Source organism: Anolis sagrei, chromosome 4, assembly GCF_037176765.1.
Source record: "Anolis sagrei isolate rAnoSag1 chromosome 4, rAnoSag1.mat, whole genome shotgun sequence".
Classification (NCBI taxonomy): domain Eukaryota; kingdom Metazoa; phylum Chordata; class Lepidosauria; order Squamata; family Dactyloidae; genus Anolis; species Anolis sagrei.
Window position 1 is genome coordinate 206917675 of NC_090024.1, and position 25717 is coordinate 206943391.

The window sequence follows — 25717 nt, forward strand, 5'->3', positions numbered from 1 at the left end:
TATATGAAAGCAAAATCACACTACCGGTTTTTATCTCACCACAATTTCCTGTCTAATTTTCTGCAGCTCATCTCCTTTCCCTATGATATCTTTCGCTACCTACCAATTATTTTTTCCTGTTGGATACGGTTTGAGTACTTTTCTTCCTGAGCTGAGAAAATTACAGCATCCCTTTTCATTTCAGTTTATTAATCTGCTAGTTGCAACATTTTCAGACTTACAGTAACAATATTTCATAGTTTTAATGACCTTGGGTTATACTATGATGTTACCATCACAGTAAAACATTGCTGAACACTCCATTTCTGTTCATTGAAGACACATTCATTTTTATTTATGGATATGGATTTCATTTTTTATTACAGCAAGATGCAGCATAACCCATACATACTATTTTTTAAACTTAAAATAGATGGCAAGACTTGGGCTCTTCTGCTCTATGTTACACTGCTCTAAAATCTCCAGAATTAGCAGTAAGATCTAAGACTGATCAGATACCATAAACAACATCATGCGTTTCAGGCCCACTACTAAGATAAAGCAAAGCTCTAAGCTTTCTAGACATGATGCCCTCCAGATCTTTTGGACCAGACCTACGACCCATGCCCAGTGGCCATGCCAACCAAGGCAATAGCTGAGAGGGGAAACAGGAACTAGCCAAGGTCTCTTTCCTGCACCTGATGCAGAGCAGTCACAACATGTGCTGTTTCCTTGCATGCGCTTGATCTCCTCGATGATGGCTCCAGTCAAATCCACCATGCTGCATCCTTCCCTATCTGGTGCTTGTTTGAATGCAACATTCAAGGCCTCTTCTTTACTATTGCTCAGGACAGAGACCCATCTGCAAAAGAGGAGGAAATTGTCACCATCATTTTCAGACCTGGTTCTTCTCAATCCGATCAAGGCGGGTCTCTTTAAGGTAGACTGCATAGGCTTCTGAAAATGAAAGCTGCAAGGAGTCTAAAGACACATTCCCATTTGTATTAAGCACAGATATGCAAGGCAAACAACCCAAGTATTAATGCCAGCTCCCTCTGTTGATATTAATATCTAAACCTGGTTATCTGCTCTTGAGGAGAGAACAGATTTCTAATTTAAAAACTATTGCGGTACAAAGTAGGGATGGGAAAATATATCTCTCAGTTTTATCAATTTTCTCAAAACCCCACTTGCATTTCTTTTGTGTCCTTAACAACAACAACAACAACAACAACAACAACAACTTTATTTATATTCTGCCCTTCTAACCCTGAAGGGGAGTCAGGGTGGATCACAGTACACATACACGGCCAAAATTCAATGCCATTTTTTGGATGGGACAAAGACAGACAGAACAGAAAGGAGGTATACATTGTGTTGTGTTGACATCCACTTGAACATCCAACCTTTCGGTTCCTTTGGAAGTTGCCAGCCACAGGGGGGCGCTGTCACTCCACCTTCTATGACAAAGAGCCATCAGGACTTCCTCCTTCCTTTTTCTTTATGGTGTTGTAAAATACCTCCCCCGCATTAGTGGTACCTATTTTTTCTAATCACAACTGTAAGCTGTTTTTGAACAGCTTAGGTAAACAGTGAGTAGGGCTTACAATCGGGTGCTCACACCGACCTGGGACTTCGAACTTGCAACCTTTTGGTTGGTAGATCTTATCATTGCTGGTGATTTACCTGCTGTGCTAAAGTTCCAATCCTTGTTTTCTATTGTTATGCGAGATCTGGAGGCTTCATCCCACACTGAATCTGCACAAAAATTGTAGCATTTTTTCCTAAATTGCACATTTATTTGTACGATTTACCTAACTGATGCAACAGCAGGAGAAATGAAAATGCACAAAAACCCATTATCAATTGGAATGGCCAGTTCAAAGCCCCATGTCTGAGTAAGCTCCCAACTATCAGCTCAGCTTACTGTTTACCTAAGCAGTTTGAAAACAGCTTGAGCTGTAAGTAGAGAAATAAGGTACTGCTAAAACAAGCGGGGGAGGTATTTTACAAAAGCATAAAGAAAAAGATCAGAAAATGCCTGGCAACCAAAAAGCAAGGAGGAAGTCCTGGTGGCTCTTTGTCATAAAGGATGGAATAACAGCACCCCCATGTGGCTGGATTCAAGCACAACCTCCAAGGTGCCTAAAAGCTGGTCATTGACACAACATACCTGCTTTCTGCTCTGTTCTGTTCTGTCTCTGTCCTGTCTATCCAAAACAGCACTGAATGTTTGCCATGTATGTGTACTATGATCCGGCCTAAATCCCCTTGGGGAGATAGGGCGGACTATAAAGTGTAATAATAATAATAATAATAATAATAATTAGAAATAACATTAGGCCATCTAAATGGCTTAGGCAACTATAAAGGTTTTTCTTCATCAGGTGTCAAAAGAGACAGCAAAGTTGCTTTGTCTTTGGGGAAAGAGTTAAAATATCTAATTCCCAAAGCAGTTGTATTTTTGTTTCTGGGCAAAAATGTATCATTTTCTATAGACATCTGCCCCAAGAGTAACTTTGTTCCTCCACCCAGGTACTTACATGCTACATTCCTGCTCATCCTCTGCCAAGAAGTGGTATGTTCGGTTATCTAGGATCAAAGCATACACAACCCAAGATAAGTCATATTTGAAGTATTAGCAGAACACAAATAACACAAGCCAACAAGTATTTTTCATCAGATATGATTTAGGTCATTCTTATAAAGAGGTTTTTTTTTGCACCGAATTCAGATCTAGCACCAGGATTGTGGCGCAGCTGGCTGAGTGTCAGCTGCATTAAGATCACTCTGACCAAAAGGTCATGAGTTCGAAGCCAGCCCAGGCTGGAGTGGGTGTCCAGCCATTGTGTAGCCCGTTGTCGACCTTTGCAACCCGAAAAACAGTTGCATCTGTCAAGTAGGAAAATAAGGTACCATCTTGTGTGGGAGGCTAAATTTAACTAATTTATGAGGCCATAAAGGAAAAAAAAAAGGGGAATGTGGAATGCGGAAGAACTTCATCGGTGTCGTTGATGGACTATGAAAAGCAGCAGCTCCCCTGGCGGCCAGAAAAAAAAAAGTTAAATAGCCTCGGTGTATTTGTGTGTTAAATGTTGTTTGTCAAACTGGCATTGAATGTTTGCCATATATGTGTTTACTGTAATCCGCCCTGAGTCCCCTGCGGGGTGAGAAGGGCGGAATATAAGAACTGTAAATAAATAAATAAATAAATAAATATGTTTATTTTTTCTCTATCACATGTAGTTTTTGCAATTAGGCTACTTAAATAATTATTGCATTTACACACTGATAGCAATAGAATCTGATTGATATCAGTGCATAAATGCATTAATTATTTGATTAGCCACATCACAAAACTACGCGTCCTAGAGAAAAAATAAACACAGATCTGAATTCAGCGCAAAAAACTCTATAAGAATGACAGATAATCATATCTGATGAAAAGTACTTGTTGGCTCGTGATTAATTATATTCTATTGATATCAGTGTGTAAATGCATTAATTATTTGATTAGCCTCATTGCAAAAACTACATGTACTAGAGAAAAAAGAAACACAGATCTGAATTGGCTTGTGTTACACAAATATGATGTGAAATGTGCAGACTTTACTGTAGTCCACTGTAATGTACAATTTATCATATTTTAAAAAGTTGACGTGATGGCAAAAAAGACATATTTAAAATCAGCATAAAATTTTATTTAAACTGTGCTACTCTCATTTCTGATGATTACAAAAAATGACTTTGTTGGCTTGTGTAATGGTTTAGGAACAAATGTTTCCAAATACTGTAATATGTCAACAAGTTATTGCCATTCACTGAATGAAAATAAACCAGTAACTGGACTGGCTATCATTGGACCTCTTAGGGAGATTAGGATCACAGTCCCTCACCAAACGGAAATTAATGTTCATTGTTTGCATGATTTTCTTCCTCAACTTGCTCACCGAACAGTACAGTTATCTCAATTCATCCTCATAGCAACCAATGATTTTACTGAAAGATAAGCTGACTATCAAAAGTCATCCACCAAAGGATGGCATTCAAAGTCAACAAGAGAAGCAACAGCTAGGCTTAAGACCCACTCTCTGCGCATTCAAAAACATTGCATCAATACATAAGTCTTTCATTTTTACCTTTCTCCCAAGCAATACAACGTTTTCAAGAAAATGAGAAATTACATGAAAACAGAAACAAGGACCTACGTGAAATAAGATCAAAGCATTTCTTGTCATCCATGTTTGGTTTCACTTGGCAAGTGAGCAAATTTAGTTTGACTGGTGTACGATGCAGCTAGAGATGTAAAAAAAAAGAGAGAAAGAAAGAGGAAGGTAATTCAATCAGTTAGCCAAACTGGAGACAGAGGAGAATTTTACTCTACCCCAGCAAATAGAAAGAAAGGCCTTTGAAGTTGCTTATCAGAGGATTACTTAAATACTCTATAGCAGGAGTTTGCAAAAATTTTCAGCTGCAGAGTCCTTTTTGAAACAAAAGTTTCTTGTAGAACCCCAAGAAATTATATATTATATTGTATAGAATGGACAGATATATCAGGCATAGGCAATCTTTTTGACACACTGTGTCTTAAAATTTGACAGACAGGTGAGTCAGTGGCAGATGGATCAAGGGTGTTTGAGTAAACTAATTGGGGGAAAAACATGAACAAATTCCTATGCACACTGAACATATCTCATTTGTATGTTTGAAGGAAAGAGCAATAAAATATTTAAAATGAAGAAGCATTTTAACCACATACACCCCAGAGGCCATCCAGTCCAACCCCCTTCTGCAGTGGTTCTCAACATGTGGGTCCCCAGATGTTTTGGCCTTCAACTCCAAGAAATCCTAACAGCTGGTAAACTGGCTGGGATTTCTGGGAATTGAAGCCCAAAAAACCTGGGAACCCACAGGTTGAGAACCACTGCCCTGCTGCCATGCAGAAAAAGCACAATCAAAGCACCCTCAACAGATGGCTACCCAGCCTTTGTAGTAGTAACAGCAGCAGCAGCAGCAGCAGAAACCCCAGGGGCCATCCAGTTTAACTCCCTTCTGCTAAGCAGGAAAAGCACATTCAAAGCACCCCCGAGCAGTGGGAGGGAAATAGGGTTTTGGAAGCAAGGAAGGTGGGGGGGGGGGGGGGAGGGAGCCTTTTGGCAGCAGGGGAGGTGTGGAGAGGGAAAGAAGTAGGAAAGAGGAGGAAAAGCTTGGAGGGGGAAGGAGAAGGTGAGCACGGAGCCCCTCAGTATGCTTCGCAGAGCCCCAAGGGCTTCATAGAGCACACTTTGAGAACCGCTGCCCTACAGAATTCCAAAAACCCTTAAGCAAAAAATAGGCTTCCCATGAAAGAATCCCCTTTAAATTATAGTATTCCCCCTTTCAGATAGCCCTTTTATTTCCTAAAAATAGGTTCAATCAATGTCTTCATGCAGATATCAAGAAACATACTGGAAGTTCTTGTCACTGGCAGCAAAACACTGTATGTGTGTATCTAGTACAGTCACAGGCAAGCTTGGCCCCTCCGGGTGTTTTGGACTCCAACTCCCACCATTCCTAACAGCCTCGGGCCCTTTCCTTTTCCCCCTCAGCCGCTTAAGCACTGAGGGCCACAAATATACAGTCATGCTTGCCTCAAATACAGTATGAACAAGAGTGTAATTTATATTTCTCAAACCCGTTTCTGAACTAATCCATTTAGCTCCTGCACTACTTGAACTCCATTCTGACCACTGCTGATCCCAATGCTGATCAATAATGTGCAAAAGAAATCATTGGCTTTGATTGGAAATGGTAGATTTTCATGTTAAGGAACACTTCTTTTTAAAAGTATTTCCTGTTTGGTTTTTGCAGAATGCTTGGTAACTTGAGGAAGGTGATTTCTGTAGGCACCTAAATAATCACTCAACTAATACATAAGGCTTTTTCAAGGAATCTTCTCCAATCTGTCTTCACTAACTGTGTTTTGCAATAAGCAAGGTGCATACCGTACTGTGTGAGATGGTCAAATATCCATTTCGGACTGTGCACTTTCTCTTCTGCCAGACTTTCCTTAAACTGAAATGTAAAAATGAACATACTGTTTCATGTAAAGTTTTAAATATTCTGGTTCCTTCAAGATGATGTGATATCAGTCTGCTAATAATGGAGGGATAGAACCATGCCGGCATTATATAATGGTAACACAATTTTTGTTCCTGGGTTATAAATGTCATTTCCTAACCAGTTCTATCATTGACATATGGGAAACGTTTATCAAACAATAGTAATAGAGTAAAATAAATGTAATAATAAAAATAAAGTAAAATAATAAATGTAATAATAATAAATACAGAAAAATAATAAATGTAATAAAATATTAATAGAGTAAAATAATGTGAATGTAATAATACTAATAATAGAGTAAAATGATAAATGTAATAATAATAAATACAGTAAAATAATAAATGTAATAAAATAATAATAGAGTAAAATAATGTGAATGTAATAATAATACTAATAATAAATAGAGTAAAATGATAAATGTAACAACAACAACAGAGTAAGATAATAAATAACTTTCACGCGAGTATAACATTGACTTGACTTTAAAAAGGGCTGAAAAACCCAGCTTATACTCAAATATATACGGTTTATCCTGCCTTTCTCCCAATATGGAGAAAGTACAATGTAAGTTAAAATAAAATAGGTAAAACACTATGTGGTACAAAAGTTTAAAAACCATGAAACTTTCAAACTAACTACAACATTGATTTAGAAACAATTAAAATACATTAAATATACATGTTGCATTTTTGGAGGAAAAAAACCCCAAACACACCCTTCTACCCCAACTTGCTAAAGGCTGCGTGTCTGATTCAATAAAAAGGTCTTTGCCTGCTGAAATATTTGATGATCTTGGTTAAGCCCTTAAGTGTTGTTGGCAAGTGGCAGGGCTGAAGCAAATGCACTTACCCATCGCTTTTCTTAAAAAGGTTTCCAGATCTCTCTGTTCCATATTGCTTATTTCCCTGCAACTGGTGCATGCTGTACCTCACTGGTTTGCAAATAGAATTCTGTTGGAAAACCAAATCATCGTTGTCACAGTCATCACTTAATAGACTAATTGGCAGTACATTTATTATTATGAATTGGCTATTATTAATCCTAATAACAGCCAATTCATAAAACAAAATAAAATAAAAGATCTAAGCCAGGCATGGACAAACTTGGGCCCTCCAGGTGTTTTGGACTTCAATTCCCACCATTTCTAATAGCCTCAGGTCCTTTCTTTTTCCCCCTCAGCCGCTTAAGGAAGTATCAACTCCCTTGATTCTCTTGGCACTCCTTTGGTTTGGTGGTTGTCACTCATAAGTAGTGCTGGTGATTACTACATGTCAATTAATTTTAAAAGAATGAGCACTGAAAAATCATATAAAAGACTGGGCAACTTGGAAGGGGCTGAATGGGATGAACTCTGGCATCACAAGATGCAGAGCTAACCTTAAGAAATGGGCTACAAAGTGGAGTCCACAACATGCGAGTGTAGAGAAGATCAAACCACAGACCACCACCTCAATGCAGTCTGAGCCCTGCCACATGCACAATGGAGGACCTTCTTACAGTGACCCCAGAGGCACTCAAAGTGGCCAGCCTCTGGTCAAAGGAAATTTGGTATAATGCCAAGTTTTTTTCTTTCTTTGTGGTTTTTCCATACATTATAACTGTATTCTCAATTTGCTTCTGACATGATAAATAAATACTTCCACATAGCCATATAACCCGGAATACCAGGGCAGATAACCCACAATATCCACTTTGAACTGGGTTATCTGAGTCCACACTGCCATATAATCTAGTTCAATGTGGGTGTTATACAGCTGTGTGGAAGGGGCCCAATAAAAGCCCTAAAATAACGCTTATGACTGCTGTGTTTGCGTCACTTGGTAACTTGGCCTTCTCCTTTTAGTTGGAAGTCTAAACTGTATTTCTCAAAGCTCGGCTGAAGTTACTGTAATGTTAGAAATATGGAACTGAAGAAACATTACATAGGGCACAGAAGTCATATTGTGGGGCAATACTATCTTTTGTCCTCTCTCTCTCCCTCCCTCTCCTGTAGCCACGCCCTTGGGTTTCCCCTTCATGGCCTTTGGCAAAAACCAGCCTAAAATACTTCAATGGGTGCCTGCTGGTATTTCCATTGGGCTGCATCCTATCCTCTCGCTTGACCAAATTGGATGCATTGCCTCCTGCTTTTACCTCTTTGGGCTCCAACTGCAGTGCTGCCTTCAGCTGATCCCGGAGGGAGCACAGCTGCTTCTTCTCCTCGTCCTGCTTTGCTTTCATCTGAAAGGCATCACACCAAACCAAACATTCCACATTTCTGCCTGTGAAATCTCCCTCGTAAGCATTTCCATGCTGCTTTTGCATTCTGCCCTTAACAGCTTCTGACAGCCACAGAAAGCATAATCAAATATTTATTATTTACACTAATTTAAACACAAGTTATAGAAGGTTATCATATTAATGTTATGTACACTGCAAAAAATATTCCTATATTGTAATGTTATATATTAGGTATGCTTAGGGGCATGGATAATGTGGTCTGGATGAAATGTTGGGTGAAGTTAATTTACTTCTGGAGAATGACTGGCAGAGAAAAGGGGAGTGGGAGTTGGAATGAAATATCTTCCGACATATGAAAACCACGACACAAGCAACATCAGAGTGTGATCAAGATGGCAAAAGATATTCATGAGGAAGAACACACAAGCTTTTGCCTGATCCTTCAGTCTTCATGGCTCAAAATAATTAACTAGTAATAATAACTTCAGCTGCTGCAAGAAGATCGCACAGACAGACTATAAGCAGAGGCATAACACTGTTGCTCAGATGATTCATTGGAACTTGTGCCACAAATACCATCTGCCTGCATCAAAGAACTGGTGGGATCACAAGCCTGAAGAAGTTACAGAATATGAACACGTCAAACTACTCTGGGATTTCCGAATTCAGACTGATAGAGTTTTGGAGCACAATGCTCCTGACCTCAGGATCATGTTAAAAAAGGAAGTATGGATTGTCGATGTTGCAATCCCAGGTGACAGCAGGATTGAAGAAAAACAACTGGAAAAGCTGACACAATATGACGATTTAAAGACTGAACTGCAAAGACTCTGGCACAAGCCAGTAAAGGTGGTTCCAGTAGTGGTCGGCACACTGAGTGCAGTGCTTAAAGACCTTGGCCTGCACTTAAACACAATTGGCACTGACAAAATTACCATCTGCCAGCTTCAGAAGGCCACCCTACTGGGATCTGCACGCATTATTCACCGATACATCACATAGTCCTAGACATTTGGGAAGTGTCCGACGTGTGATCAAATACAACAGCCAGCAGCGTGATCTTGTCTGCTGGGGACTCATCTTGTTGTTTTTCAAATAATAATAACAAAAACAACTTTATTTTTATACCCCGCCTCCATCTCCCTGGAGGGATTCGAGGCAGCTTACATGGGCCTAGCCCAAATAATAGAGTTAAAAATAGCACATTAGAGTGCATAACAACAATTTAAAACAACATTATACAAAACATAAAACAAGCATCAAAACCAACAGCAATAACATAATTCAAGCCTCGGTATGGGTGGGCAGCCTGGTGCACAACAGTTCGGAGGATAGGGCCAAGGAGTAAAGTGCATAGGGCGTATAGCAGCATTAAGGATAAGAGCAATTTAAAAGAGGTCAACACTAATTTTGGATAAAATCGTAGTAAAGTGCATAGTCAAATTTTTGGGTCCTGACTAGGGACAATTGTCAAGGGAAATATTTAATCGAATGCACAACGGGACATCCATGAGGATAGGGTGGGGGCTAGTCTGATCTCTCATGTGGATTAGGGAGGGGGCTAGTCTGAACTCCCTAAGAAGGGAATTCCAGAGCCGGGGATGAGAACCAAAAAGGCCCTCTCTCTTGTCCCCACGAGAGAAGGGTTATGCAGTCCATATTACATGAAAGGTTGATGTTAAAGGAGCTGTGTCTTGGAAGTGGACAGGGACTAAAAGTTTTCAAATCCTTTCTCTTTGCCATGCACCAGGATGAGAATGTGCATAATATGGCTCTGTCTTGCTTGTGCATGCTGTTCCATGCTATGCCATGGTTTAACACAAAGGTTGGGCAGCTGTGGAGGCTCCAAGAGTCAATTACTTGTAGCTTAAGCCTTCCAGGAGCAACACAGACTGACAAAAAAGGCCACCAACCCAAAGAAGATACATCAAAATATTTACTTCAGAATATTTTTAAAAAAATCTTAAATGGCACAGTGGGGTCCCTGCAATTTATTTAAAAGGTTAATTATCATTCCAGGAGGCATCTAAGAGAAGGGAGTCATCCTTCTTTCACTGGAAAAAATGTGACCTGGGGAATATAGAGAGCACAGGGGTGGTCAAAACCACCATGGAGAGCCACACATGCCTCCAAGCAATTCTTTGCCCAGCCTAGGAATTTAATGACTCATACTTACACTTTGAAGCTCAGGAATAAGATTTTCGATAAACTGCTTGTGCTTCTCGGTTGCCTTTAAACAAGCCTGGAAAAAACTAATAGAAAAAAAAGGTGAAACAAATATTGAAAATATTTTCACCTTGGATCTGGGATGGCAAAAAAAAAAAAAAAAAAATACAAAGCAGGGAAAACGTAAAATATTACATTAATCACCAGACATTTTTTTAAATAAAAAAAATCTAATTCAAACACCTTTAAATGGTGGATTTTATCCCAGCAACAATTCTGTGAGACTGATCAAGTAAGAAGTCATGAGTGACCCACAGCCATCCTATGGGAATTTGTGGGAATTTGAATAGGGACAAAGATCTAATAGCACAAAACATGTCAAGCTTTTAGTACCATAGCTCTCTAAAACGAGGTCATTATAATGCTACAGAATGATGCTGGAAAAAGAATCTCAGAAGATTCTGAAGTACGAATCCCCAAAATATTTGTACAGATTAGTATTAACAGAAATTCAATGCAGATTGAAGAAAGAATTGGCAATATATTAAAAAGGGGAAAAGATGTGCATTAGTCAACAGTAGTCATTCATATTGAAATGTGTGCTAGGTACGTAATGAAAAATAAATTAACACAATAAAGCAGGTCAAATGCATAATGAAAAATAATAAAGTAAGCCTTTCAGAAATGCATCCTTCAATATACGTTAGCCTTTAATTGCTTTATTTACTGTGCTGGAGATTACACTGCAAGAAATGAAAGTATAAGGAATGTATTGAACTTACTTGAACTGGGAGTTGCAATGATTTATGTTGTTCTGCAGCAAGTCAACTCCCTTCTTGGTTTTAATTTCATTCACTTTAATTAGATACTGCAGGGAAAAGAAAAAAATTCAGGCAACTTGCTCAGTTACATTTCTTTTTGTTGGCTTATCCTCTGCTCTTGACAGTTAAGGTAAGTTTGGCTATGATCAGATTATGCATTAAATTAGAATGGGGAAACATTATTGGTAGACTCTACCTTTCATTACTCTCGTAAGTAATCTATTATTAGGGCTGTAAATTAATTATAATTAATCTATGACATGAGCTATAATATAAAGCAAATGTTCTTTGAAGATTTTGCAATACACAATAAAAATATGTGAACCGAATTGCAAAATAAAAACCTCATCTAAAAGGAGAAATGCTTTTCTAGGAAAGTTCCTTATATCTGTTATGATTTGTGAATTGGAGCTCAGATGTACCTCAGAGTTGTTATTTTAAGCAACTCTCACCAGCTACCTAGTCCTTTAAATAGGAACTTTTATATATAGAACTTTCTTCCACAAACAGATATGAACTGCAAACATTGCATGTAGCTGGGTTGTTGTAGGTTTTTTCGGGCTATATGGCCATGTTCTAGAGGCATTCTCTCCTGATGTTTCACCTGCATCTATGGCAAGCATCCTCAGAGGTATTGAGGTCTGTTGGAACTAGGAAAATGGGTTTATATATCTGTGGAATGACCAGGGTGGGACAAAGGACTCTTGTCTGTTGGAGCTAGGTGTGAATGTTTCAACTGACCATCTTAATTAGTATTTGATGGTCTGGCAGTGACTGGGGCAATCTTTTGTTGAGAGGTGATTAGATGTGCCTGATTGTTTACTCTCTGTTGTTTTGCTGTTGTAATTTTAGAGTTTTTCTAATACTGGTAGCCAGATTTTGTTCATTTTCATGGTTTCCTCCTTTCTGTTGAAATTGTCCACATGCTTGTGGATTTCAATGGCTTCTCTGTGTAGTCTGACATGGTGGTTGTTCAAGTGGTCCAGCATTTCTGTGTTCTCAAATAATATGCTGTGTCCAGGTTGGTTCATCAGGTGCCAGGCCATCAAATACTAATCAAGCACCAACCCCCAGAGTCGGATACGACTAGACTTAATGACAGGGGAAACCTTTACCATTACCCTTGTGACCATTAAGTATCCATTTACTCAGTTCAAAATATGTTATATATCACATTGAAATCTCCATCGCCATAGGGGTCACATCCGATATCCATGCAGTAACTAGGAGAACCATAAATGCACAAAATATAACATACTTAGTTTAACACCTGACTGATGCTGCAGCTAAAATTTGAAAAAAAATGGAGAACATGATGGTAGGAAGGTCTAGACCACTTGGCATGGAATAACCCAATGAGATACATAGGAAGAGGCCCTTAGTCGCCTGCCTGACCTCACACATCTGCAACTGGAACATCCGCCGTTCCTTTTCCATCTCCTCCGCAATCTCTCCTCCCGCAACCTCTGTCCGCACCATTCCATACTGTTTTGCCAGCTCCCGCTTTTCTTTCTCTATCTTTGCACTGAAATAGGAAACGGGAAAACATTTATTACAGTATTGGCTTTGTACACCAGCATTTCATGAGAAACAGCTAAAGAAAGGCAATGATCCATCAACAAAATAGGAAAAAAATATGGTCAGGTCAACTTACAGTTTGTTCTCATAGTCCTTCCAGGCTTTCTCAAAGGGCTTTTTAAAGTCCTATTAAGAAACCAAGCAAAACATTATAAATCTCATTTTGACTCTTTTCTATTTGGGTATTTGTAAGATTTCCTGCATTTCTTTTTCATTAAACAATTGTTCTGCTGCTGTGTCTGAGAAGAAATGCAACTTTTATATTTTTCATGTTTACTATTTTATGGATTTTATAATTCAGCTCTTTCTCCTTTATTCTTATATACTGGTATTTCCCATTTTAATTTCAAAAAATCTGATTTTTCTGGGTTGTTGTAGGTTTTTTCGGGCTATATGGCCATGTTCTAGAGGCATTCTCTCCTGATGTTTTGCCTGCATCTATGGCAAGCATCCTCAGAGGTAGTGAGGTCTTATTTTCCTCTTTTTACATTATTCCCATGGATGTCAAGACAATTGTATTTCTAAGTAAAAGGTAGGAAGAATCTTGTGGTAGAAGCTTAACAAATTATTTTGACATAAGCTTTTGTAGAGCAAAGCCCACATCATCATACATAAAATTGTTCTTACTGTTGTAAAAAACTCACACAGCTTCACTGATTGAAAAGGTTTATGAAAAATATTGAACAATTACACAGTTTGTACATTGTTATTCTTACTAACTTTATTTATAAAGGTAAAGGTTTCCCCTGACATTGTCTAGTCATGTCCAACTCTGGGGATGGTGCTCATTTCTAAGCCGAAGAGCTGGTGTTGTCGATAGACACCTCTTAGGTCATGTGGCTGGCATAAATGCATGGAGCACCGTTAGCTTCCCGCAGGAGAGGTACCTATTGATCTACTCACATTTGCCTGTTTTTGAACTACTAGGTTGGCAGAAGCTGGGGCTAACAGTGGGAGCTCTCCCCATCCTGTGGATTTGAAACACTGACCTTTTGGTCAGCAAGTTCAGCAGCTCAGCGGTTTAACCCACTGCACTACCACAGCACTGTAAATTTACTTATACCCTGCCTTTTTCTCAAGACTGGTACTCAAGGCAGCCTACAAATTCAAATTTATTTATTTATTTATTTATTTACAGCATTTCTTCCCCGCTCTTCTTACCCCCACAGGGGGAACTCAGAGCGGAAGGAAGTGAAGGCATACAAAAAATCAACGTTAATACAGAACGAAACTTTCATAGCAAAACAATTTAAAGCATCCCCTAAAAAGAATAAAAAATCAGTAATAACAACAAAGTTTAACTGCTTTTTGGTGAAATTCACTTCTCATACTAAGAGGACATCAGTAGCACATCTCTGTATAAATCTTGTCAACAAAACCCTAGGAAAGAGTTTCCCTAAATTGAAATTAAATTGATGGCATATCATTACAATTCATTGAGTGGATGCAATTCAGACATACATAAATAATTTCTCATACTCAAAAATTCAAAACATACACATGCATTAAGAAGAAATGCAGAACTTCACACATGAAATATTTTAAATATGTTAAAGCAGGTTAAGTTATAGAAAAGGAAAATAGTGGATACATTAGCCTTGTAATAACTAAAACCTTAACTTCTCCAAGTCTCAATTTGAGGTACCCCTCATCTGTTCCTTTTACCTTTCATACGGAAATCCCGGGGACTAAAATTGAAACCACTGGCATGAGAATTATGTTTTATGTTATGGCTCACCCTGCTAAATGTTGTGTAGAGAACAAGGCTGGTTTAAAAAAGAACCAATATGCTATTAAGAACAGGAATGAGATTCACAGTGGTTTACAGAGTAGGAGTTTTTTGACAGTAGAAGTAAAACACAATTTTCACTTTCACTATAATCACAGAAGAGAGAAAAAACAGTGACGCATCTGCTCACCCCTTTGAAATCCCCTTTGATCAGCGAGTCCAGGGAAAAGTTAATGTTGTGATATAAGCTCAGCAACTAAAAACAAAATAAAGAATAAGTTCAGTATCTGACGAGCACTGAAGACCACTCCATATGATTGAGTGATCATCATTCCATCATACTTCCATGAACAGAAGAAAGTTCAAAACATCCTTTTGTGATCACCCTATAAGAGATTACTCTTTCTTGAGGTGTGGTAAGGACTGAAAGCTTACAAACAATGCTCCTTATTTGAGAGTTAGGAAACGTTTCCTAACAAGATTTAACAAGATGCTATTAACCACGGTACTATCCACAGAATGGAAAACATACATTTTGGATTATAATTCCCACAATTCCCTTAGAGTACAATTTCCATAATCCCAGGAATCGCACATCGCCAGGAATAATCTGGCAGCTGTAGTCATGTTAAGTCACTTTCTCAAGTTCTGCTCTTATTGTATGCCCATTATTGAAGTAACTTATAAGTGTAGATGAATGGGAAATGTTCATACCACGCTCCTGACAGCTTCTAGCAGCTCCTTTGAAAACAAAGCAAAGGTGACGTAAGCTTCAGCCAACTTCTCATCGTTGTTGTTTTGAAAATTTTCTGAATACCTTTCCTGGGCAGTGATATGTGCTTCTAAGTGGCTAATGAGATCTGCAGGGGGAAATTGGGTTATTTGAATATTAATGCATATCTCTTTCTAGAACAAACAAAAATATGCACTAGAATAATATAACAATTAGACTAAACTGGGATGTTAAACTTCCAAAGCACATAAAATCAGTTGTAAACCCCATTGAGTTCAATGGAGGTATACAAGGGTTCAATTCTGAACAGATAATTAAAGAGGGATTCTCTCCAGTGCTGGCCTTCAGTTTTAAAGAGGATTGTTTTATTAATAAAGAATACTTTATTATGGCTTCCTCAACAGAAGCTGAATGACTAGCAAAATTATTGTCTTTGGCATCTGCAGAGGATATGTGTAAAAAAAATAGAAGAAAATGTGCCAGAAAAATGCAAAAGTGAGTGAGTGAAACCAGAGCTTGGAAAAGTTACTTTCAAAGCTACTGTTCCTGGAATCTATACTAGAATGAGGGATTCTAGGAGCTGTAGTTCAAAATATAGCTTTTTCCAGGGCTCTTTGATGGTTTTGCTATAATAATAATAATAATAATAATAATAACAAAACAAAACAACAACTTTATTCTTATCCCCTGCCACCATCTCTCCAAAGGGACTCAGGGCGGCTTACAAATGGGACAAAATGTCCACAAGGCATAAAAGCAAAAACAATCCATAAAGCAAAACGCATTAAAATAAGAGCATCATAAAATACAACAACCAAGATAAAACACACTAAACATAACAGAATAAAACAGATTGCATTGGAGCTCCATCAGAACAGGTTCAACAAAAAACAGTTACCTAGATTTCTAAAATGGGCATGACCAAGCTATAAAAGGGCTGGGCAAGGGATAGTGCAAATAGGATAGCATAGGGCTGGGGAAGTGGATGAAGTGCAAAACAGAGTACTAGTACCTGTCAACCTAGGGATTGGGTACATATAACTAGGGATTAATCATTCTTGAATATTTGCTGGAACATCCTGGTTTTCAAATCCCTGTGGGAGGATGACACAGTGGACGTGCTTGTGATGGTGGTGAAAGCGAGAGGAGGGCCTCCCCAGCAAATATTAGAACCCATGCTAGTTCATAGGGGAAGAAGTGATTATGAAGATAGGCGGGCCCCAAGCTGTTTAGGGCTTTGTAGGTCATAACCTGCACCTTGAATTGGAACCGGAAACTTATCGACCGCCAGTGGAGCTGCTTTAATAGGGGCGTCGTGTGCTCCCTGTAATTAGCCCCAGTTAGAAGCCTGGCTGCCAACCTTTGCACCAGTTGTAGTTTCCGGGCCATCTTCAAAAGCAGCCCCATGTAGAGTGCACTGCAATAATCCAATCTGGATGTAACCAGGGTATGGACCATTGTAGCCAAATCATGCTTCTCGGGGTACAGTCGCAGCTGGTACACAATCCTTAACTGTGTGAAGGTCCTCCTGGCCACTGCCAACACCTGGGCATCAAGCATCAGGGCTGAGTCCAGTAGGACCCTCAGACTGTGGACCTGTGTCCTCACGGGGAGTGTAACTCCATCAAGCACAGGTAGCCACCTTATACCCCAACTGGCCTCACGACTGACCAGGAGGACCTCTACCATGTCTGCATTAAGCTTCACCTTGTTATAACAGCCCTCATCCAGTCCATCAAGGCTCCCAGGCACTAGTCCAGGATCTGGACTAGCTTCCTTGGAGTTTGATGGAAAGGAGTAGTAGATTTGGATGTCACCTGCGTACAGAAGACACCAAACTCCAAAACTCTGGATCACCTCACCCAGTGGTGAACATGTTTGGTCCCAAAAAGGCTTCTGTATCTTTTGATAAATGCACTGTGTGACATTAACTGTTCTAACAGTGGTGTCAGCAGAAAGTCCAACTAGATCCCTGGATGATTTGCAGCATTTTAAAATGCTTCATATCTATTTGACAATTGTGCAAAGAAAATGCCTTCCTCCTCTTCTTTCCCCCAAATTGATGAAAGAGCAAGGTGACCAGGAAAGTGTTTCTTTGACAGAAAGAGGTCCATAATCTTCATTGTGTTCTAATATAATAACCAATTCCTGCTCTTGTGATTCTTTTATGTCTTTTATGGCAAGGTTCTGATCATTAAATGCTGAGGTTTCAGGTTCTTTTAAAAATGGCTGTACTATAAATCCTTTTCAAGATAAAAGAGAAGCTTTTGAGGCCTTCCAGATCTCTCAGCTCATCCGACACACCTCCCCCTGTTATAACCAGTTATGCTCTAACCTTGTCCAGTTGTGTGTTCTGCTTTCACGGCTTTCCTCAATTTTTGCAGAACGATTCGATCCAAATCCAAGGCCTAAAAGTACGGAGGAAAGAGAAAAGTGCATTTATGCATGTGTTACGCTTTCTTCTTCTCAAATAAAGAGAAAATGTGTTAAAAATGTCCATAAACAGTCACACTGTTTCCTGCGAAATACAAAACAGATTTCAAGTTACATTGTTGACTGATTGCATGGGCAAGAAATGTTGTGATTTCCTTATTTTTTGAAAATAAATTATGGTGTGTGTGTATGGGGGGGGGGGAGTTAATAATAAATATACCCTAAAGGCACCAAATCCTGTCTGATCTTGGAAGCTGAATAGAGTCGTTTCTGGTTAGTATTTGGGTGGAAGACACCCAACAAACACCAGGTGAGGTGCTGTAGGCGACATTTCAAAGGAAGGAACTGGCAAAACCATCTCTGAGCAGTTGGTACCTAAGAAAATTATTGAAATTATTGGGGTTGCCATAAGTTGATAGGTGACTTAGAGGCACATAAACAAATCATAGTGGCTTCCAATGCCATGTCTCAGTTTTCTCCCTTCCCCAGATGAACTGACAGCCCCTTGTCATGCCTTTTAAGTAATTATCAAAGTAGTAAGAAATCTGATCTTAGATCTCCTGTTGCATGGGATATTTGGCTCTTAGAAAACATCTACTAAAGAGTTATTCTGTTCTTCATTTTTAGGACAGCTTTGAGGAACAGTGGCTTGATAAATCTGTGATGGGGCACCCCACCTCAGCCATTCCACAGATATTTAAACCCATTGTCCTAATTCCAACAGACTTCACTACCTCTGAGGATGCTTGCCATAGATGCAGGCAAAACGTCAGGAGAAATGCCTCTAGAACATGGCCCTATAGCCCGAAAAAACCCACAAGAACCTATTCATTTATATGTTCCCACATATGAGTCATTTGAAGCATGGGAAAACTTTTTTGCCTTAGGGCTGCATTGCGGGCCCGGGAGGGGAGCCATTCACACGCAGGGCAGGACGGGCCCGTGAGGGGCAGGGGCTGGGAGAGGGTGGGGCCGGGAGAGGACAGGACAGGGTCTGGGTCATCTCCAGATTGTCCTCCCAGCGTAAGGACAGGGCTGCTTGTCCCATCCTGATGTTGTTGAAATCCAGTTCCCATCAACTGTGACCAGATGTAACAAATGGTGAAGTATAATATAATTCATGAGGAGGAACTTGATGGTAAAACCTGTTTGACAGTAGAATGAAAAGCCTTGGAAGGTAGAAGATTCTCCTTCTTAGGTGGTCATCACTTGGAGCACTTTAGTTGTAAACTGATGCATGCATTTCCCCCAACTGTCCCCATTTATCGGGGATAGACCTGATTAATTTCCTGTAATCCCACATTTTCAGTTGCTGTTCAAATGTCTCAATTACTCCCTTTTCCTCACATTGTTGCCTGCTGTTCTCAGCAGACTTAATTAGTGCAGACAGAGTTCCACTAGGCTTGGGTAACCATGGAAAAATGTGGTTCTAAACTCATTTTGTTTTTAGGGGGCCCTTGCGTTTCGTTTTTTTTAATAATTCCGAAATTTTTCTTTAAAATATTTCAAAATATACGAAATTTCGTAAAATAACGAATTGATTCGTTAATGGCGGACGCGATTGCGCAATATGCTAAAAAAACCCTCCAAATGGGACAGGGGGAACTTCTGAAGCTTCCTTCTCCCTCTGTTGTTGACTGTTGGTGTGATAAAACAAACAACAACTATTAAACTTGCACCAGACATGCGAAAAAAAATACTAAATAATTACGAAATAATTACAAAATATTGGATCGTAAGCTAATTTAAATACGAATTAATAACGAATTACGAAATTAACGAACGAAACCGCCCAAGCCTAAGTTCCACTGTGCAAAACTAGTTCTTACTCAGCTCAGTAGCAATGAAAGGAGGAGGGTGAAACCTTGTGCTTCCCAGTCGGCCCAGGCAAAAGCAAACTCCTGCAGTCCCTCCTAGTTGGTGTGTTTTTCCTCAACATTTGCCATCTTGACTCAGATATTACTGGATCACAGACATTCCAGTTTTCATCTAAGAAATATAGAAGAGGGGTTTGAATGGATGGCCTTCTGAATCTCTTCCAACTTTGTGATTCTATGACTTGAGTAGTTCATTGGCATCTGTAAAGCCAGTGGTTCTCCCATCGCATGCTCCGTATAAATTAAAATGGGGATGAGGAAGAGAGGAGATACTCTCATAGTATGTCAATTCAAGGAGCAACATTCCATAGAAAATGGACAAAAAGCAGCCTTGAGGCCTCATGCAGCTGCCCAGGGCTGCTGACAGTCCAAAAAGGTGCCCTTTTCTTTGGTCATTAAAAGGGAAGTCTAGAAATATAAGAGAGCTAATGGTTGCAAAACTCATCTTGGAGCAACATACTGTTTCCACCACAGTCTTACAGAACTCATTAGCAAAACGAATCCCCAGAGAGAAGGGCGGTTTCCAGTGAGACCTCTCAGTTTTTCCTCCTTATCTTAACAGGGCTGAACAACAGCAAAGTGTGAGCAACAAAACAAATGTTGTTGGTCCCTGCAAACACTCCAAAGAAATTAAAATACAGCAATAGTTTCCATAATATTGCTGTTACTAATGTTGAGGTCTGATCTGCATATTGCTTAGTGGTGGTATTAAAATCACATGGGTGATTATTTTCACCTACAATGGCTTCACTGCTGTTGTTTCAGCATCATTATTACTTGTCGTTCTAAATTGCTCTCAAGTTCCGGATATTGCTTTGGGTATTACAGCCTTTCACAATGACAGTTTGAATTCATGTAACATTTCCGTTTCCTGATGTGACAACCAGGCTAGAAACTATTAATATTTCTAAAAGGTTTCCTCTAACTAGTTATCATTTTATTTGTATAGTCTCTCCTAAGCAACTTTTGGTATGTTTCAGGGTGCGCTCATTGGTTTTGTGCAAAGCTTGATGAGGCATTCTGGCTGCCAGATAAATCCCCTCAGTGGACCTAATGTTTGGAAACCAGAACAAAAAAGAAAGGTATTGAGTGAATTTTGAAAGAGGAAATGAGAAGGGCAGAAGTAAGGAATATGTTACACCCCAAAGGATATCCCCTTAGTAGCAATGCAAAAATACTTCCAAACAAGACACACATCTTGAAAAAGTGCCATACACCAATACATCTTAAAAACTGCTTTTCTTCACAACAATGCAATGAAACACCACAAAGAGAGCAGGACCTCTCCTGCACCCCAGTCAGTGTCTTTGCAGAAAGAAACCACAATGATTGAATAAGATCTACTCCCAGAATTGTAAACATACTAACAAAGTCTGCTACTAAGGGAAAGGACTTAGATATGGAAGGAACTTTAATCATCACTGCCACATGTCAGGTGTAGGTCTTGTGCTATCTATCAGTGCAATTAGTTTGAACACGCAAAAAGGAAAGTGAATCTCCTGTGACTTTAATAGCTGTGAGAAGAGCAAGTTTCAACAAGCGAAGCTTGGATGAACAATTCCACCTGGCTAACAATGTTATTCTTAAAGGGACAGGACCTCTATCCTCTTCTTCATGATGTTGCTCTAATCTTGAACTATGCCCTCCAAACACAGAGGGCAAGACTGTCACTGAAACCTTTAAGTCTTTGAGGTTAAATCTACTGATCCATCTATTATGGCCAATAACTTACTCATTAAATATTTTGCCAAATATTTTGCTAGTCTCTCAAATTTATTCCCTCAGTCACTCTGAAAGTCAATGCAAACAAATGATCAGTGTTGATGTGTGATGGGAAGTTGCTGCCAACTGCAAGAGAAATAAGGTTGAACACTGTGAAAGCCACCCACTATACAGCTATCACTCTCCTCCCAGTAGACTTAAATCAAGGGAAATTTCATAAGAACCACCACTCCAGAAACAGCAAAAATATCCCTGTGGGCAGAAAAATCAGGAAATCCTAAATAGATCCCCACCCCACGGGGGTCTTCCTCCAGGGGCAAACCAAGAATAGGCAACTTGGAAGTCCCTGAACAGACTCAAAAACAGAGTTGGCAGATCAAACGAGGCAAAAGTATGATAGCTGGGACCCAATTCAGAGACAGCGCAGCAAATGAGAGATGCAGGTGCAACAGAGTCATGGCAAGATAGTTTGCCAGAAAGGGGGTCCAGGAAACAGCCTGCCCCCTCCCCCTCCCCCTCCCCCAGTCTGGCCTGCCTGGATAGCTTAAGGCTATCTGGATATCGTATGCCAGCACGTTCAAATACGCAATGTCTTTGCTTCTCTAATTCTGACCCATGTTGCGCAACCAGCATTGGGTCCCAGCTATCATCATATCAAAAGACAACCTTACAACATGGCACTACCTAGAAGAATCCTCCACCTTGTGAGACTGTGGAGCAGAACAAACAACTCAGCATGTGTACGCTTGCCCACAATGCCCTGCCTCATGCACAAAGGAAGAATTGTTTAAAGCTACAGACAATGCAGTTGCTGTTGCCTGCTTTTGGTCTAAAACTACCTAGCAAGTTGTGATCCCTTCATTTTATAAGTTTTAGATAACTATTTTATTAGTTTTAGATAAGCTATTCTATACAATGTTTTTGACACTAAATAAATAAACAGTACTGAAACTGTTTTCAGTTTGTTCTTCTTGTGCGAATTTTCCAAGGCCTTCATTTCTGTAACTCATATAGATATTATGTAAGCTGCTTTGAGCTTCCTCTTTTGAAGGAAAAACAGAGTACTAATTATTAAATAACTTTTTTTAAAGGACCTTTATTTCTCGGTTTGTTGCAAGGTGGAAATTCCTTGCTCTTCATTCCCATTCATGGAGCAAGTATAAGGCTCCACTGCAAATTCCCTTCCCAGGATCCCAAATCCCTCTTCCTTCAGCTTAAGCGAAACTGCTTACCTCCTCCAGGCTGGAAGCTGTACTCCTGCATTTGCCCATGTGGCTGGTAAAGGAAGAGGTTGTGGGAGAGCTCAGATCCTCCTGGGTCTGGCAGATAAACTCTTGGACAGAGATTAAATCCGGCATGCTGCCAGCTGAAGTTTAGGCGCAGAAACAAAATGCCAGCCTAGTGAGTAAAGCTGCAGAGTCAGAATGTCAGGCCACAAAAAAGAGGAACAGGAATGGATTGAGAGGAAGCAGCTAAGGGTAGCCAGGGAGGCCTCAAACAGCTAAAAGGCTGAGCATTAGCCAACCTGGAACTGTCCTTTTCATATCTCTCCCTGAGAAACGCAAAGCCCTCTTCTCTTTCTCTGGCTTTCCTTTCAAAACACACACTTGTGAATGTTTTCCATCTCATAGAGAATGAGCTACTTCAATTCAGTCTGCTTATTGATGGGAATGTATACCTTTTAACCCTCGTGTACTAAAATTAAAAGAACAACCCCCTTGTGTTGTGTGAGTTGTGGAGTATTTCCTGTTCCCAATGTATAGTACTCAAAGTGCCGAGGGTATGAAATAGTTCTGTTTAGGGTTTAATTTATGTCTATTGCATTTAATTGTCTCTCCGTGTTACTTTAACTTCATTACATCCTCCTCTTCCTCCTCCATCCAACCCCAAAAGGCAGACTCCTGCAATTCAGATTCAACCAATGCAGGAGGTGGGTCAGGGTGGGAAGCAGCACATTAGTACTAAATCAGGGTTGTTTCTCACTAACTGAAGCAACAGAAGCAGGGCATTTCCAGGCAGAACTAACTCAAAATAACCTTGCAGAAAAGATAACCAGATACCCAAGGGCTGGAGCAAGGCGTGTGTGTATATATATATATCTTACTTAAGTTGGACGAGAAGGATAGTCTTCCATGATTACTATTCTTGTGGATCTGTAGGTGGCTGTGGAGCCCTATTCTTGACCTGCATCTTCTCCCACATATATATAATCTAGAAGAGCTCCCGGTGGCACAGTGGGTTAAACCCTTGGGCCGGCAGGACTACTGACCGAAAGGTCACAGATTCAAATCCAGGGAGTGAGGTGAGCTCCCAATTGTCAGCTCCAGTTTCCCATGCAGGGACATGAGAGAAGCCTCCCACAGGATGGTAAAATAATTGGGCATCCTCTGGCAGCATCCTTGCGGAGGGCCAATTCTCTCACACCAGAGAGACTTGCAGTTTCTCAAGCTGCTCCTGACACAGAAAAAAAAACATCTTGAAGAAAGCATTTATAAGTGATTGCAATACTCTCTTTTAAAGAGAACTGAAATTATAATATAATTTAGGTCTGAAGTTTTAAATACATTGCAAAATATATGCAATATTTAAACAAAATGTCTTCAGCAAGAGTCAAAACCTGTCATTGCTGTCATACTTTAAACCTCAGCAATATCTTCAGCTCTTGGTTTTCTTTGCATCAGGCCTGTTTCTTGTCTCTTCTCTGTTATTTTCTTCCAGCATTTATTGAATTTATTGCAGAAAGGCAGCTGAGCAGTGTGAGCATTTGTATAGCTTCTGCAGGCTTGCTAGCAATGCGGAATTTGCTACCTGATTGGACCATGAGCTTCAAAGGGATGCACTGTGTATATTTAATAGAGATTCTATGAGCTTATCTGTAAACTGTTTAAAGTTTCTTCGTCTCTGGAATGTAGCAGGGCTCATATCTTGTAAAATTATACACGGAGATTCATTATTTTTCATGTTATATGCTTTATGTAACTCTGTAAGAACTGTTTATTTTAGTGGGTACTTGACCAAAAATACTTATTTGTGTCTGATTGACTGGATGTTTTGGTGATGTGAGGATTTTTTAAATTATTTCTAGAAACATTTGAATGAAGAAGGTCCTTTAACCATTCAGTTATAAATCTGAGTGTATTTTCTTGTCCTCCTAATTCAGGGAGATTGCAAACCCTTCATCTGCGCTTGGGAACCTCCATGCCTTTCATCTTTACTTGAATCTTTTTTGTGATTTGTGGATGGGTTATTGAAGGTCTTTTGATTCTCCATCTCACCTTTCAAAGGCTTTATTTGATGTTTACCAGGTATTGAAGACTTACTCTTTGATTGCTAAATTCTGGTTTTTCACCCTCACCTGATGGCTATGATTTAATTGATCTCTCTTTAAATCCTGCACTTTATTGGATTGCATAATGTACCTTTAGAGCTGTAGGTGCTAATTGCTCAGCTGTCTAAGAGTAGCTTTTGCTATTTAATTGCTTTATTTTAGGGCAGGCATTCTCAAATTGCAGCCTTCCAGCTATTTGAGCCTCCAATTCCCAGAAGTCCTTGCCAGATTGCTCAATGGTCAGGAATGCTGGGAGTTGGAGGCCCAAACAGCTTGAGGGCCACAGTTTGAAGATGTCTGTTTTAGGGTCTGGGCTCCTGCATTTAGCAGCCATTATCATCTGGTAACATCACAAACATACACTGATTATTATATCTCATATTGCATCTCTTCAATGAGTTATACCTGAAACGTAGAGCCTGGAAAACTACTTCAGAAAATAATGAAAGTAATGATTAACTGAAGCCTTCCACAACCAAGCAGTTCTTTTTTTCTCTCAAATCCCAGATTTTATTGTAATGTGATTACTTATTCTATATTTTATTCTGCTTTCTTTAAAGATCACTGTAAAAACAAGGCAAAAAAACCCATAGGATTTCTCAAACCATTCCGATAACCAAGGCAGGCCCATGACTCCCTTAACACACACACATTTTTACTCATTTTTCTTTGGACTTCCCAAAACTGCGTCTCCTAGGACAATGTGAAACTGGGCATGGATGCTTACGGGGCATTTTCGGTGGCCGCCCTGACCCTGTGGAACACTCTCCCAAAAAAAAATTAAAACAGCTCCCTCCCTTTCTTCTTTCAAGAACCAATTAAAAACTTTCCTGTTTAGACAGGACTTTAATTGGAGGAAACTAAGCTGGAATAATAGGAAACACCATAATGTTATGGATTGGAACAAAGTACAATATAATCTGACATGATGCTCCAAGAATGTGAATGTATATTATTATTGTTTTAAACTGCTTATTTCATGACATTTTATACTTATTATCGATGTATACATATTGTTGTTTACATTAT

The 25717-nt window shown here is 39.5% G+C and overlaps 1 protein-coding gene across 1 annotated transcript in view; it reads right to left on the minus strand.

Moving 5' to 3' along the window:
- The window catches only part of LOC132773271 (arf-GAP with SH3 domain, ANK repeat and PH domain-containing protein 1-like), a 47891-nt gene extending 25126 nt beyond the window's left edge, over positions 1 to 22765 (minus strand). Inside the window, exons 1-14 of the mRNA XM_060772417.2 lie at positions 22593 to 22765; positions 17664 to 17736; positions 15310 to 15455; positions 14786 to 14851; positions 12943 to 12992; positions 12684 to 12813; positions 11250 to 11335; positions 10478 to 10553; positions 8215 to 8301; positions 6931 to 7031; positions 5964 to 6033; positions 4188 to 4275; positions 2523 to 2571; positions 678 to 841 (exon numbers count right to left, since the gene is read on the minus strand). Of these exons, the coding sequence (XP_060628400.2) occupies positions 678 to 841; positions 2523 to 2571; positions 4188 to 4275; positions 5964 to 6033; positions 6931 to 7031; positions 8215 to 8301; positions 10478 to 10553; positions 11250 to 11335; positions 12684 to 12813; positions 12943 to 12992; positions 14786 to 14851; positions 15310 to 15455; positions 17664 to 17736; positions 22593 to 22718 (1312 nt within the window). The 5' untranslated portion in view covers positions 22719 to 22765. The remainder of the gene's footprint in view (positions 1 to 677; positions 842 to 2522; positions 2572 to 4187; positions 4276 to 5963; positions 6034 to 6930; positions 7032 to 8214; positions 8302 to 10477; positions 10554 to 11249; positions 11336 to 12683; positions 12814 to 12942; positions 12993 to 14785; positions 14852 to 15309; positions 15456 to 17663; positions 17737 to 22592) is intronic.
- Positions 22766 to 25717: the final 2952 nt, after the last annotated feature.